This window comes from Myxocyprinus asiaticus, chromosome 46 (assembly GCF_019703515.2).
Source record: "Myxocyprinus asiaticus isolate MX2 ecotype Aquarium Trade chromosome 46, UBuf_Myxa_2, whole genome shotgun sequence".
Lineage (NCBI taxonomy): Eukaryota > Metazoa > Chordata > Actinopteri > Cypriniformes > Catostomidae > Myxocyprinus > Myxocyprinus asiaticus.
The window spans coordinates 10,706,596-10,723,886 of NC_059389.1; the positions used below are offsets into that span (position 1 = coordinate 10,706,596).

The 17,291-nt window shown below is 35.0% G+C and overlaps 1 protein-coding gene across 7 annotated transcripts in view; it reads right to left on the reverse strand.

Moving 5' to 3' along the window:
- Positions 1-17,291, reverse strand: part of ndrg4 (NDRG family member 4) — a 44,998-nt gene that overhangs the window by 16,401 nt on the left and 11,306 nt on the right. For 3 of the 7 annotated variants that reach the window (XM_051689870.1, XM_051689869.1, XM_051689868.1), the window contains 4 exons: positions 14,631-14,721; positions 12,320-12,454; positions 10,653-10,691; positions 1,542-1,647 (listed from right to left, as the gene is read on the reverse strand). In XM_051689870.1, coding sequence (XP_051545830.1) covers positions 1,542-1,647; positions 10,653-10,691; positions 12,320-12,454; positions 14,631-14,708 — 358 coding nt within the window. In that variant the 5' untranslated portion in view covers positions 14,709-14,721. Of the gene's footprint in view, positions 1-1,541; positions 1,648-4,491; positions 4,663-10,652; positions 10,692-12,319; positions 12,455-14,630; positions 14,722-17,291 lie in introns of those variants that run through there. The other 4 variants (XM_051689872.1, XM_051689871.1, XM_051689874.1 and 1 more) reach the window with 2 other exon arrangements.

A 17,291-nucleotide genomic window follows, 5' to 3' on the forward strand; every position in this document is an offset into this window, starting at 1 on the left:
AGTATAAAAATAAACACATAAATGATAAATAATATATTATTATTTTTATATAATCTATTTTTATATGATGATGATAATAATAATAATATAAAAATTATAAATATCTATAAATAAATACATTATTATGAATTTCTGACCTACATATCTCTCTCTTGCTCTTTCTTTCCCTCTCTAACTTTCTCTCTTGCCGCATAAGAATAAGACCCGGCAGACAATAAGACACTTCAGAGCTCGATAATGAGGGACGGACAGATATGTGGAGGAGGAGAGGAAGGTATTAGGCAGAAAGAGGAAGGAGAGAGGAGCAGAAGAGGACAGGAAAGTCTCTTAATCAAGGTTACAAGTAATTTAATTCTGTCACACTGAAGGAAAGTGGAACTCAATATCAAGGTCAATGGAGAATCGTCAGCTTTGTTCTGCTGACCCATAAATAAGTCTAATCGTTCCTTTTTATGCCATATGAGGCCATATGAAATTTCCATAATGTACCTAATAGTACAAACTCTGTTTTAGATTTTAATAGGCATTAAAGACAAAGCTACAGTTTAGTTTTTATAACTAAATATTTCTGTAAAATGTAAAAAAAAAATTAAAAAAAACAATAATCAAAATGTAAAAAAACATACAAAATGATGAATATTATGATAAAACAAACAAAAATTCCCATGATACATTACATTAAATTTTCATAGACATTCAAAAAGAAGCTAAGACTTATATAAATATATATATTTAATATATAGTATGTAATATGTTTTTATACTGTATGTTATGCTCTCCATATTTTTTTTTTTAAATGTTAAAAATATGTTCAAAACAGCAGTTTTGAACACACACACACATTGTATATATATATATATATATATATATATATATATATATATATATATATATATATATATATATATATTTAATATTTATTAATATATTCTTTTATTTTTAATAAATATATGAGACTCCATTGATGCATGTTAGGATAAAACTAACAAAACCTTCCAGTGATAGACTATTTGGGATGCGATTTGATATATTAAATGTTAATAATAAATACATATAAAATATAATAATAAATAAATATGAAAATTATAAACCAGATATCTCAAAAATAAATAACTCAAGATTAGTGAATCTATAGCTAGCTTTTTTCTACTAATCTCCAAGACTAGCCTTTTGTTTGTGTTTTTGCCATTTTTATCATTTGTGTTCATGAGATCACCTGCCAGCCTTGTCTCACACTGAGCATGATCTGTTAACAGAACTTATAAAGCTGCAGTCAGCTGGCATCCAAATGACACCTCTGATCACAGCCCACACATATCACTTTCAGAGCAATGCTCTTTGAATTTGCAAAGACTTACACACAAACATCTTCTGCTATTTGTAGAGATGGATAAATTAACTCCAGGTCAATGCTTGAAGACAGATGGTGCAGAGGAAATTGTGCTGTATGTGTTACTTTGGTTAGAGAGCTTTGTGGGTACAGTTCACCTTGATTACACATACACACAAACACGCACAAAACAAAATCTCTGTTTACTTACGGTTGAGCCCAACATCATGGTAGGTCAGGATAGCTGGTTTGTTGCCCTTGGGAGCCCCACGGATCACCACGTGCAACATCCCATAAGGGGTTTCAATGTCGTGTTCCTACAAAACAAAAACAACAGTTTCAGAAAAAACAGACCGGAATGGTCCAGATGGGACTTGGCTTGTCCTGCATGGTCACTGACCCAAAATGGATCTGGCCTGAACTTTTAAGGTCAGGTTTAGTCAATAAAAAATTGCCCAAAAAGTCCAATCTGTTGGGATTTGATGTTTCTCCTTTTTTATGTTCATATAGGGTGAATACACGTAAACTGGGACACTTAATGAAAGATTTTCTTTTTATTTTATTTCTTTAACTGTTACTCTAGAGTTCTTTTTTACCTCATTGAGCATTCTCTGGTGTGCCCTTTGAGTCATCTTTGCTGTAGACCACCTCTAGGGAGACTAGCCACAGTATTAAATCATCTCCATTTATAGAAAATTTGTCTAACTGTGGACAGATGAATATCTAAGCTCTTCGAGAAAACTTTTTAACCCTTTCCAGCTTTATGCAAAGCAACAATTCTTGATCGTAGATCTTCTGAGATTTATTTTTTGCGAGGCATGGTCCATGTCAGCACATTATTTTTGTGATAGCAAACTCAAAACATTTGAGTGCTTTTTATAAGTCAAAGTAGCTCTAACCCACACCTCCAATCTCGTTTCATTAATTGGATGCCAGGTTTGCCAACTCTTGACGTCATTAGCCTAGGAGTTCACATACTTTTTCCAACCTACATTGTGAATGTTTGAATGATGTATTCAATATGTACAAGAACAACAGAATAATTAGTTAAAACAGATTGTTTTTGTTTATTGTTGTAACTTAGATGATCAAACCAGATTTAAGACAAATTTATACATAAATGCAGGTAATTCCAAAGGTTTCTTGCCACTATATATATATATATATATTTGCAGGGTGGAAGTCAAAAAGTGTACATGTAATATTGTAGTGTATGTAAATGCATTTGATTTACTGAAACAGAAGCAACTACTTGTTTTATTTACAATAGTTGATTGTTACAATATAAGCCCACTGGTAAACAAAAAGAATAAAGCAATCAGGAGTGGCAAGAGTTAAAAATGAGACTAATTAGTCTCTAGTTAGCATCTCTGATCCCAGATTCACTTACAGCTTATGCACACAGTCTTGCAACACAATTTAATTTGCCAGTTCCAAAGGCATTTTAATCTGCGCTGACCCACATTTAGTCCCAGGCTTATTTGGAGTGGAGTAGCCATTGATGTCTGTGTTTTTCTGTCCTAAGGATTATTTCAGCATCTCTAGCTTTTCAGTCTCTAGTCATACACATAAATCCTGGCAGACACCTTGCAGGCAGCTCAATTCAGAGGCGAACCGGTTAAGCTTAATGCAGATTGAGGCAGAGACGGGGAATGAATCTCCCGTGAGGTTTAAACCCCTGTCATGTGGTGTTTTTGATGTTGGGAAAATCCTGGAAGGTCAGGCCTGATGCAAGTGATGTGTGTGTGTTTGAGTTTAAGACAGCTGTTTGTATCCCTGTGTTTAGGTCATGATGAAATCTTATGGCAGCCTACAACAGCTGTCATTATGCGAAAAATGTCGAGCATGTTTTCTAGGGAGATGATATAGACTACAACAAAATACTAAAGGATAAGTATGGAATTTGACCTAGATATGACAATATTATGCAAATATGGGACAAGAGGTCATAATGCTCCAAAAAACACTGTGCACAGGAATCCATCCCACAGGAAAGAAAAATCACAAAGTATATCTCGTCACTATCTCAGTTGTTTCGCCTAGACAACAGTAAGGTTAGATCAAATGGAGACTTTGCTTAACCTCACATGTCACAGTTTCAGAAGAGATCTTAACAATATCTCTGCTCATATTTGCCAAGACACCAAAATCAAAAGTCTGAGATTTCAATATGAACTTAAATGTTTATCATTAAATTTTTCCAAGAACAAATTATCTGAGTTACACTATACTAAAAAATTGTATAGGTCTATACTGTTACTGTATGCCAACAATTGTCTCTTTTGTGTCTATTTTTATTCTACCCCCAAAGAATCTTAGTAGAAACATCTGAGACAAATTGGATACTTAAATAAAACATAATTACTCCATTAAGTCTCCTGAGCTCTAAAATATCAACCTTTGTGCAATACAATCTACCTCTGGGATCATAATCTCACATGAATTTTTCTAGTAGCTGTTAATTTTTCAAGCTCAAGGTCATACAATTGTCCTTGTCAGGAGATTTTTATGATTTCTAGATTTTTACACAGTCATCAGAACGATTTACTGTCATATATACAGACAGACAGACACAAACACACTCACACAAGTTACTGCAGAGGTGCATGCTTATGTCGGAGGGCACGTTCCATGCATGCCAGTGTGTTAGTGTGTCAGTACAAATGGCCACCTCATACATGACTGGACATTTCTTTATGCGTAACACAGAAACCGTTCCAACATCACAAAAACACAATACGCTTTATATTTTCCACATTAATATACACTGAAAATATATATAATAATTTTATTTTATATTCATTTTTTTTTTTTTTTGTATGAATATATATATATATATATATATTCTTTTGAAAAATTTTCAGGTTTGCCATCAGGGATAAAATCCTATTATAATGTTCAGCCATCAGGAGTCCATAAATGTGCAACGGATTTGTTTCACAATAGGTCAAAGAAGGAAGGAAAGTAGGTCAAACAGCTAGTTAGTAAATTGCTATGAAATACACAAATATATGTGAAGTCATTGACATTATGAACTGTATTATTTATTTATAGCAGAAAAACAAAAGCACACTCTCTGTCTGTCTGTCTATCTGTCTGTCTCTTTCGCTCTCTCTCTCTCTCTCTGTTTACATTCCTATAATTACAGATATCCCACTCACCCCATCCCAGCACTCCGGCATGGTTGCTTAGAGATAGTCTACGCTGGTAAAGGGAGAATATGAGCAGGTAGAAGGCAAGACAGTATCTGGTCCTCTTCGGGCAATCAGACTTGGATCCAGGTAACCAGAGAGATGCTGTGGTTGCTACAGTGTCTCTTTGTCTATCCTCCTCCTGGTCATGGGCTGAGCTTTGCAGTGCTGCTGCCCCCTCCCCCAGCATATTTTATACCCACCCAAATGTCCTATTGGTTGGAAGCAAAGAATGCCTGCCTGTCATTGGCTGAGCTTTGTGTCAGTCTATATCTATTGTGTACCCTGTATGCATTTGTCCCATATTTGCTATCTCCTGTCTTCCACATGCTCCGAAACGTCTTTAAATGGGTATACATTCAGTTACAATATGGTACATTTTAATTTTGCAGCAAATTGCAGTCGTGTATACATCTTTATAAACAGCATTGATATTAATTCTTCAAAAGGAATACTGAGTCCTCATTTTCTGTTGGTGCATTGCTTGAGCATTTGAATTCATTTACATATGCAAATCTATCATCTGAATATTATTATTACAAAGACACACCCACACACAGAGAGAAATGGGCCAGGGCAAAGAGTGAGTCAAGACATAGTGCCTGAAGATTTGATAGAAGTTTAAAGGGATAGTGTCATAATTTACTTACCCTTGTCGTTCCAAACCTGTATGGTAACCTTTCTCCGTGAAAAACAAAAGAATTAAGTACAATGTTCAAGCTGCTCTTTTACATACAGTGAAATTGGATGGTGACCAAGGACTGTCGAGGTCCAAAAAGGACAAAATGCACCATAAAAGAACCATAAAATGTACAGTCCCTTGTCATTATTCACTTTTGTTGTCGGAAATAGCCTGAACATCCAGCCTAAAATCTCCTTTTGTGTTTGATGGAAGAAAGAACATCATGCAGGTTTTGAATGACACAAGGGTAAAAGATTTATCCAACTTTCGGGTGAATGATCCCTTTAAAAGCTCCAGCATTTTAGTAAATGCATGCATGTCCTGGTAGTACAGAAAGCTGTGCATGCAGTATATGACATTGTCTGCTATGTGTACGTGCGCTTTGACATGAACACGTGAGGCAGCGCTGAGACATAAACACTCGAGGCACATGGCCCAATTTTGTGCTGCCTAATAAAGGTGGCTTTTTTTTTTTTTTTTTTACATGCAGTCCATTATGTTCTGTTTTACTAACTACCTCTGTTTTCATTTCCAATCCCATTTTATGCCTAAGAAGACAGTGCCATGCTGACTCGACTATATTTGTCTTTCTATCACTCTGTCTTTTCAGTGCGTGAGTTTTACTCTGCGGAAAAGGTAAATTAATGCCTGTTAGGCTGACTTAGCATTTGCTCTTTCTCTTAAATACACAACCTATGTCTCCCACTCTGTCTCTCTCTATCTGTTACATGCATGCACACTCGGTGTAGATACAGTTGCATTGTCATTGCACAAAGGGGGATGGACTCCGCCCCCCATCCCCCACCACACACACACTCAAACACACATGCACATAATGTAGAGGCTATAAGGTTTTTAGCTGTTAAATATAATGCAAAGAGATTAAATCATAATTTTAAGGCAACTGTAACTTAACTTTAAGGTGCAATCAGAAATATTTCTGTTTATGTTGTGCTGAAGCCTAGCAGCGTAGATACAGCATCACACAATAGAAGTTCTCATGTCAATGTAGATATGCGTTATTTGCAGTCAGCCATGATAAACATATTTCACAAGTGAAAACATACAGATTTAGGGGATCATTGAGATAAAATGAGCAATATTCAGCTGGTCATATGTTCTCAACATGGCAGCGCTCAGGAGCACCCAGCATCATATGTAGACTACAAACTCAATCTCATGTCAATGTACATTATTTTCACATTTTTCCAAAAATACTATTTTATTATTCTTTCTGTTTAAAAGTTCAGCAATTAGCAAATATCACTGAATGCATCTTTAATTAAGTAACAAGGTATGAGTGGCTGGGCAATATTGTAAATATAGTCAGGCTAAGGGGTGCATTGGATATAGAACAGCCTTAAATTAGATTTTGAATCCTATATTTTTTAATTATGTTGATTAAGCAGCTTTCTCAAGCTTCAGTGCACTGTGTGGCGCTAAAAGAGTGTTAAATGATCTCCCAAACGTGAGGTTTTTAAGGTTAGAGGGAGAGTTCACCCAAAAATGAAAATTCTCTTATCAATTACTCACCCTCATGCCATTCCAGATGTGTATGACTTTCTTTCTTCTGCAGAACACAAACGAAAACTTTTAAGAGAATATTTCAGGTCTGTAGGTTCATACAATGCAAGTGAATAGTGACCAAAAAGCATATAAAGGCAACATAAAAGTAATCCTCTAGTGGTTAAATCCATGTCTTCAGAAGTGATATTATAGGTGTGGGTGAGAAAGAGATCAATATTTAAGTCCTTTTTACTGTAAATATTCACTTTCACTTTCTTCTTTTGTTTTTGGTGAATCACATTCTTCATGCATATTGCCACCTACTGGGCAGGGAGGAGAATTTATAGTAAAAAAGGATGTAAATATTAATCTGTTCTCACTCACATCTATCATATCGCTTCTGAAGATATAAATTTAACCACTAGAGTCGTTTGGATTACTTTTATACTGCCTTTATATGCTTTTTGGAGATTCAAAGTTTTGTTCACCATTCACGTGCATTGTACAGACCTACAGAGCTGAGATTCTTCTAAAATTAGATTTTTAGATTCTTCTAAAACTATTTGTTTGTGTTCTGCAAAAGAAAGTCATACACATCTGGGATGGCATGAGGGCGAGTAAATGATGAGAGAATTTACATTTTTGTGTGAACTATCCCTTTAATGGTCTATTGAATTTAAAATCAACAAAACTTACCACTCTATCTTAAATCTTAAACCTAAATCTAACCAATAGTCTAATAAAAAGCAAATGTGAGATGAAAAATAGATGATAATGATTATCTGCCATTTAACCCAGGATTTACTTGAAAGTGAATAAAAGTAATTGTTATTGTAGTGCCTCTAATGTTTATTTCACTAGAAAAATGACATGATACATAGGCTACAATGATCCACATAAAAATGATTTTGCAAAAATGTAGGTATAGTAACGTGATTCTATGAGACCAGTCTGGTTTATGAACTTACTCTGAGAAAGGAACGCAGTTCAAGGCGGCATTGAAGGCTTATTAAGCATAATCGGTGTAAGAACGTGCATGTAAACACGCCATTGTGGATGCAGACTCAGAAGTCTTTTGGACCCCACTTTGTATATATAATACACTTTCTATACTATAACATATCAAAACAACTTTCAGCATGTTGACCCAGAAATATCCGTTCTCTAATGTTTTTTTTATTATTTTTTTTCCTTGTCATTTAGGTAGCTAGGCTCTAACAAAACACCTTTTTAATTATTTCTTCTCTGTAACAATTAAAACCTCTCACTAGCTGAGCATGTGGCTCACAAATCCTGTCATCTCCAGCCTGTTTCGATTTCTCACTGTTTTAATCAAACGCTTCTCTCTGTTATTTAGCACTATTTTTGTCGGAGGTGTGATGAGATGATGCAAACCGTGAGACTAATACAAAACTGAGGTGATGAAGTCCTCATAGCTCTATAACTTTTAGTAGTTTGATTTCCACTGACATGACATGATGAAACTCAAAGTGCAGTAAGAACTGAGAGCTTCAAGTGAATAATTTGGATTCTAAGAAGAAAAAAATTAGTCTTTTATTTTAGTCAGAGCATATTAAAATCTGGATATCTGATGGATGGATTATTGTTTGAAGCTTGTTTTTGTGTTACTCAGAAGCTATAACTGCAAATGGTGGAACTGATGATTAGATTCATGCACAAAGAGAACATCTTTTACAGTTTATGACTTGCCAAGGAACTACATGCCATTTGCTTTTTAAGTCGACATAGCGTTCTCAACGCATTTGACTTTCAAATACTGATGAATTTCTGACTAAGATAGGAAACAAGAAAAATAGAAGGGCAGGGCTTGATTTAGTCAATAATGGATTGATTGTTTGTTCTACCAATGGCAAATGGTGGGATTATTCGGGAATGCTCTTTGAAAACAAAATTTATCTTTGCAGTTCCGTTTGGTGGTGCAGAAATTATACAGTTCAGTTTAAGGTTTAAAGTTCATGGCTGTCATTATATGACTGGCACAAAACTTTGTTAAACTACCATTTCTGACCAACAGGTGGCCTGCTGGTACTGCAGGTTGCTCTTGGCATACTGAAATAGATACCGATTGAATCTGGAATGAGTATGTCATGATCCTATGAAAGCCCATTTCCAAAAAAAAAAAAAATAAATAAAAAAATTGGGCTTTGGTAAATTAATTATGAAATAAAAAATCATAATTATGAGATTAAAAAATCTGAATTATGAGATAAAAGTAATCTAATAATTACGATTTCATGTCTCAAAATTAATATGGAAGCCCATTACAGCCACATAAAAAAAAATCTTGCTTTGTTAAATCAAAATTGAGACAGAAAGTCATAATTACCAGATAAAACAGTCAAATTATGAGATAAAAAGTCAGAAGTTTGAAATAAAAAGTCAGATTTATGAAATTGATAGTCATAATTATGAGATTAAAGAATCTGAATTATGAGATAAAAAGACATCTAATAATTATGATTTAGTATCTCAAAATTAATATGGAAGCCCATTACCGCCACATAAAAAAAATTGTGCTTTGGTAAATAAAAATTATGAGATAAAAAAGTCATTATTATGAGATAAAAAAAAGTCAGAATTTTGAAATAAAAAGTCAGATTTATGAAATTGATAGTCATAATTATGAGATTAAAAAATCTGAATTATGAGATAAAAAAGACATCTAATAATTATGATTTAGTATCTCATAATTACAATTTAGTATCTCAAAATTAATATGGAAGCCCATTACTGCCACACACAAAAAATTGTGCTTTGGTAAATAAAAATTATGAGATTAAAAGTCATAATTTTATGATAAAATATCATAATTATGAGACAAAAAGTAACATTGAAATAAAAAGTCAAAATTATGAGATACAAAGTCATTATTTGAGATAAAAAGTCATAAATATGAGATTAATAGACAGAATTATGAGATAAAAAGTAATCTAATTATCATGGTTTAGTATCTCATAATACTGATTTAGTATCTCAAAATTAATATGTAAGTCCATTACCACCAAATAAAAAAAATAAACTTTGGTGCTTTAGTAAATCAAAATGATGAGATACAGTCATTATTTTGAGATAAAAAGTAATGATTCTGAGACAAAAGTAATAAGTATGAGATGAAAAGACATATTTATGAGATTCTTAGTCAAAATTATGAGGAAAAAAGTCAACATTTTTAGACAAAATGTAAAAATTATGAGATAGAAAGTCAGAATTATGAGATTAAAAAGTAAAAATTTTGAGATAAAAGTAAAAATTATGAGATACAAAGTAACAATTTTTAGATTGTCATAATTATGAGATTAAAACATCAGAATTATGAGATTAAAAAGTAATCTCATAATTTTGATTTATTATCTCATATCTCATTATCTTATGGTTTAGTATCTCAAAATTATGAGTTAGCATCTCATTATTATGATTTAGTATCTCATAAGTATAATTTAGCATCTCATAATTATGACTTATTATCTCATAAAAATAACTATTTATCTCAAAATTATAACTTTGTATCTCATCATTTTGTTTTACCAAAGCACGATTTTTTTTTCTATGTGGCATAAATGGGCTTCCATACACAACAGTGCCGCCATTTCTTGCTTTCTCTCTCTCATGCTCTCTCTGTCTCTCCTTCTGTGGCTCTCATTAACTATAATTGTCAGCACATTCCTCTCTGTGGCGAAGACAAACAATACATTGTCTTGTACATTATCTTAAGCGACCAACTAAAATGCATTTATATTCTGCCAAAAAAATGAGTTTATATTTAACTGTGAAATAATGAGGCTATGTCAGCCACACCATTTTAAATCTGACATAGTTTTTCTGTAGTAATGCAGAAACCCTGGCTTAAATTCATTCAAGGGCAGGCTGGTTAAATTAAAGTAATAAGTCAATATCAAGTGTGCACAGGGAAGAGGTACCATACCTTCCAGTCTCCCGGGGCAATGAAGGTCTCACAGTTTTCCTGCAGGAACACAAAAGGCCAGGTTTATCAAAGCCTTCATTATGTTTTTATCATGTTCTATCACAATGGCTGGAGCAACAATCTGCAAGATCCCACCACCACAGGAAAGAAGAGTTTCTGTGATAAAAATAGTTCCTTTGTGCAGGCATTTTAAACCTATATGAGAGTTTTAGTTTCATTAGACAAGGTTAGTGTGGGTGGCTTAGCTGGCATCAGATCAGCAGCTATTTGTGGAAACAAAGTTAAAACATGCAAGCTGAGATTGCTTTGCTGCTAATATGAGACCTGTTTAACAGCATTATACATTGAGGTATAATGCATTTGGATAGCCCAGAGCGGGACCAAGCTCAGAATTAGTGAGTAAAGACCTTTGAAGCCCTGCTGAGGAAAATAAAAATGCTGGTCTCCCAGCCTCTACAACCAGTAAAATAGACTAGTCCTTGTTAAGTTTTGAAGACCATTTAAGATCAGCAAACCAGATTAGGCTGGTTTTTCAGCAGGGAGAACAAAGTGTGCTAAAGGATAAAAGTTTAATGGGTTAAGAAACATTGCGAAAGAACATTTTGAATACATGAGTTGGTCTTGGAGAATTCTCAAGTTCATTTTGTTCTTTGTGCTAAACTATTTTATCCCCACAAACCTAGTAGGAATAACCATAAAACTCCATTTCATTTTTCTCAAAGGCAAAGAAGCATGAATACAGTCTACATTAGATTGAAGCAAAGCATCTCATTTTAGTAAAGCAAGAATCTGTGATTCTTGTGTAGATTGGCAGAAGCTGAAACAAAGCCACAAACCTAAAGAAAGACATTAGTGCATGCAAATCAAGCTGTTGAGAGATGGCAGAAGAATGGCAAAAGCTGTTATAATGTCGGACCAGCAGGTGTCACTCCTTTTAAAGGATTCAAAACTCAATTGCAGAACCCCAGAATTTTGTATGTAAACAACCAAATGTGCCCCTTACTTTTTAAAGAACCAAACCTTATGACACTTGCCTATGCATTTATGCTTTCTGCTAAATGCTTTTTACAAACCTGTGAAATGATGATGTGGGTGCTGCTGAAACAGGTTATGTAGAAAAGCATTTAGCTTGTGCAAAAAAAAAAAAAAAAGGACACAGAAAATCCAGAGATTGTTGGTTACACGAATATTCCAGGTTTGATACAAGTTAAGCTCAATGGACAGCAGGATTTGTGGCATAATACTGATTACCACAAAAAAGGATAGGGATAGATCCCCCAAAACTGTAAATACTGTCAACATTTACTCACTCTCATGTTCCAATATGCCTAACATCATGTTCCACGGAAGAAAACGGCATGTGGAACAAGATGAGGGTGAGTAAATGATGACAGAATTTCCATTTATAAATGAACCATCCCTTTGAAATAATGCTGATGTTAATAAGCAGTGACAATGTGTCAAATAGAATACTTATGTTGCAATCATCATAATTTAAAATCCCTGAATATATAGTATTCCCTAAATCAGACAAAGCAAATCTCAAGGCTGGTTTGGTCTTTGATAATAAAGGTGCATCTAAGTTGACTAAGGACAGAGGTTTGACTGAAATTAGTATCCCTTTGGAGTTGGAGAGGTGGACATGGTCTGTGCGGTAATCAGCCTACCGAGATGTACCCGCTGGTCCGACGGCGCGTCATGCCGAGCCAGTGCCGGGCGATCGCATGCCAGCGCTTGGGGGGGCGAGCCGGGTGGGGGCAGGGTGTAGCAGAGGGCAGCGCGGGGACACACTGTCCTTTAGCCTGCCACGTCACACACAGACACAAATTCTAGTTACAGCACACTGCTTCAAACAGCACCCTTTACAGGATTGGATGACAGTGGTGGGCAAGGTAAGAACAGCTGTATTTGAGGAAAGGATGATGATATGTTTGGATGATTTTGTGTGATATGTGGATAGATGGGAAAATAAATGACAAACACAATATCCACACAAGCACCACTTTCTTTCGTTCAATTGGTTCCAGCATGAGATTCAGTCATAATAAATAGATTTCAGATGCATTATTATCACTTGTGAATGTCTATTCATAAAGTCAGCGTGAAATGCTGATCGCAACCCATTTTATTTCTGTAATGTGATGTATTTCTGAGTAAAACAAGATATTCAATGAAAAGAAATGTAAGGTGGGACTTCATTTTATGCATCATAATTGAATGAATTGTCAAAAGTGGGCATTCCATACACTCAAAAAAAAAAAGTAGCTCAATGGCTGAACTTGATTTAATCATGGAAAGTGGTTCCAAGTGTTTGAAATGAGTTTTCTTAACTTTGTGTAGTAAAAAACCTAGTTGAATTGGATAAACCCCAAAAAATTAGATGTGTCAACGTAACTCAGATATATCTCTTTATTTCTTTACATACTAGCTAGTGAAAGTGAATGTTGGTATGCTCTATACATGCTGGTTGGAAGTGCTACAGAGTTTATTTTAGTAACTGTGCTATGGTTAGCACAGCATTTGCTCAACAAAGAGAGCAATCAGTTTCATGTGTCACACTTACCTGTCCTCATCCTTAGCTCAAGATCCACTCTTCACCGTAATGGTAACATAACAGAAAGTGTTCTAACTTTCAGCATAAAATACTAACAAGTATCCCCTTTATATTCATCTTGAACAAAAACACATAAAATAACACTTAATTTTAACATTCACTCTCCCTTTTGATTCCCGTGCAAAGCATGCTGGGAAATGGAAATCCCCTGCCTAGTTTCATCAATGGAACATTAACACCACAAAAAGTATTCATGTAGTCTCAACTCAAATGTATTAAGTAAACTTCCATTTTACAAATTTAAATGGATAGAACGCAATGAAATCAAGTTGTGACAAAATGTTTTAGAATTGTTTTGTTTTACTTCATTTTAATTAAAGGTGCACTCAGTAACTTTTGCGTTTGTGTCATCTTGGACCTAGCAGCTTGGATGCAGCTTCATTCAAACACAATAATTTTCAGTTACAGATGCCATTGTAGAAACTCACTATTCACAGTCAGCCATGATTAATTTAATCCTTGAGTGAAAGTGTCAAATAACAGGGCGGTTACGGAGATTAAGCGAGTAGTATTAGGCTGGTCATGTGATTCATGTGCGGACCCTCTCCATGTAGAATAAAACAGCTTTTATAAGGTTACTGATATGCCTTGATTCTCCCTCTTATGTGATTGGTCATGATTTTATACACATGTTTCAAAATTTCTATTAATTTCTTGTGGAGTAAAGAATTTTTTTTTTTTTTTTTTGGAGTGTACCAGAATGGAGCCAGAGCTGAATGCAAGTTTACTAAAAAAAAAAAAAAGCTAAATATCTTGGCTATTGGCTACTGACATAAGCAGAAAACTTAAGATTTTGATAAAAGATTACGAAGACAAACTATTTTTTATTTTGGAATAACATGCACCAAAAGGATGCATGTTCACCGCCTAAAAAAATAAAAAAAAATATGAAAAAATATACCAACTGAAATAGTAAATTTTGAGTTATTAGGATTTATATGCAATATTTCATTAACCTGTAAATCTTAAAAATAGGCTTAAATATTTTTTGAGTGCAGGATTGAGCATACATTTAGAAATTGAATTATTAATTTTGATTTCATGTTGACTTTGTGCGCTTTCACAAATATTCGAGCACTCCATTAGAAAGTAACACTGTGTTGCCCAGTATCCTGAATTTTAACTGATATTTTTGATGCCATTTATTTTTACTGGCATTACAGATATGTCACGCTTTTCATGTCACATTAGCTTAATACACATGTGTGGATTAAGATGAGATGTGCTATTTGGTGAGGCTGGATAAATCCTATATCATGCAAACACACACATCCGTTATTTGTTTGATTTCTTGCCTAAAAACAGGGTATATTTTTAACCAGTATACAATATTTAGCCAAGCACACACACACTCAGTCACTCACCATCTCTGTTTCCTGTCCCCTGGATTCTGGCAGTAGCGGTTTCTCTTCAGTGAACTGCTGATCCTTCATGCCAGCCATCCTGGAGAGCAACCTGCAATCACCATGGCAACACACACCTGAGATTAAAATGGCTACTGGACAGCACACCAAAATCCAATCAAATCTTTCATGCTGCTCCAATATTGTAACAGTAACCACCAGTGTGCAAATATAAAGTCATTGTCAGAAAAACATATCACCCTGCTGAAAACCATCTTAAACCAGCCTAAGGTGGTTTGCTGGTCAGCTCTAGAAATGGCTGACTCCCTGGCCAGTGTACTTAGTGAGCTAGGGAGCAGATTGAGACAACCGTCAGAAGCTGGTTTTAGCTGCATTTTTCAGCAGGAGTACTGATCTTTCTCCAAACAGTATACAACTACATGAGGTTATGGGGTTTTATTGACTTAAAAATGGCATTCTATGAAGTGGTGGCATTGTGAACATGACTTGAATGTTGTTTGGAGGTGGTTAGGTTCATGATGACATGAAAATGTTCAAACATTTATGTCCTGACGTCTATCACCAGGATCACATGATCAAGTGTGACACTGAAGGAAGCTAGGTAACAGTTTATCTGAATGTATCTGTTGATAGATCAGGTTTTGACAAGAAAAGCAATGTACTTCTCCATTAGGTAATAATTAAACTCCAGCGGGGCCTGGGTAGCTCAATGGTAAAATACACTAGCTACCACCCCTGGAGTTCGCAAGTTCGCTAGTTTGAATCCCAGGGCGTGCTGAGTGACTCCAGCCAGGTCTCCTAAGCAACCAAATTGGCCCAGTTGCTAGGGAGGGTAGAGTCACATGTGGTAACCTCCTCGTGGTTGCTATAATGTGGTTTGCTCTCAGTGGGGTGCATGGTGAATTGAGCGTGGTTGCCACGGTGGATGGCGTGAACCCTCCACATGTCTCCGTGGCAACGCGCTCAACAAGCCACGTGATAAGATGCGCGGGTTGACTGTCTCAATCGCGGAGGCAACTGGGATTCGTCCTCCACCACCCGGACTGAGGCGAATCACTATGCGACCATGAGGACTTAGAGCGCATTGGGAATTGGGCATTCCAAATTGGGAGAAAAAGGGGGAAAATCCCCCCCCCCAAAAAATAAAAAAAAATAAAAATAAATTAAACTCCAGCTGTGTGAAGTAAGTCAACTAATGAATGGCACTGTCGGATTTTTAGAATGATTTTTGATAGTTACTAGCGTATTGTAGTGCAACGCACAACAGTGCCCACCCACTTTTTCAGCCATCTTGGTTCCAGAAGTATTTTTCCCGTTCCTTAGGGATTTTATAAAATCCTTTATAAAAGAGTTATAAGCAATTAACCAAACCAACCAGCTCTGAGGTTAATCACATCAGTACAAACTTTGACCTGAAGCAGACAGCTTTTTAAATATCAGACAAAAAGACAACGGTATAAGACTGTGTACTTAACGTCTTTCATGAGGGAATGAACTACAATCCCATGAAGTATTGCGAATGACAGAATCAATAAAAAACATGGGTATAAAGTTGTTGATTATAAGATGAATACAGAAGCAATATATTTAAATTGTATTGCAAAATATTCAAATATACACAAATATACAAGTAGTTTGAGAGTGTAGGGAGAACTATTTGATTGCATTATTTGCCACTATTCTCTGATTGGTGGATCTTCTCTCTTTAGCAACATGGGTAGTGTTTTCACCACTGTTGATGGCTTCAACAGAAACATGTACCATTGATTAACAACCACAGAGCTTAGTTAGGTCTAAATCTATTTGCTTACTGTGAAAATTAATGGGATTTTAACTTCCGGAACCAGACTTGCACTCTATTGTTGGCTGTGTCTAAAAGCTGAAAACTGCTGCCTTTGCAAACAATATACCGTCTGGAGTATCGATAAAGTATCGATACTTCCGATACTTATGTTGAATCAAAAATATCGATCCTCACTCAAAAATATTGATTCTAACATTTTTTAAACTAATTATTTGGTTACCATGAACATGAACAATGATCATAAGCTTCAAAGTAAAATAAAAAGGATTAGGCCATATTAGCAAATACTTGTGAAGGATGGGAACTATTTCTTCTTCTGCTTATCTTAACATGCATGCTGAAAGACACAAGCAGACAAGCGCTTGCGCAGTCACAAGGCTCGTTCAAACAAGACGGATCAGCGCCTTGTAGAGGTAATGATAGAAAATCAGAGAAATAGCTTCTGGAGTAAATTCACGCTAAAATAACAACATATCTAAAGGTGACATTTCTTATGAGTTTGTGTGTAATTGTTGTTAGTAAGTAATTACAAAATAGTTAACCATGGTTTTACTAAAGTAATATCGTAGTAGTAACCATGGTTAATTGTGTGGCAAGTATGATTTAACTAAATTCCATGGTTAAACTATAATTACTGTACTGAAACCTTGGTTAATGTTTATAAGGGTAAACAAAACAAAAGTTTAATAATTTTCTGTTTAGGCTCACAAATGTAAAAAAAAAAAAAATGACTGAAAACTTGAATTATGACTAAAAATAATCTTTTTAATTACCCATTTCTTCCCAAGAAATTGCAGAAAAATCAGTTTAATAGAAGTATCGGTATTGGTATCAGTATCAACGATATTGGACTTGAA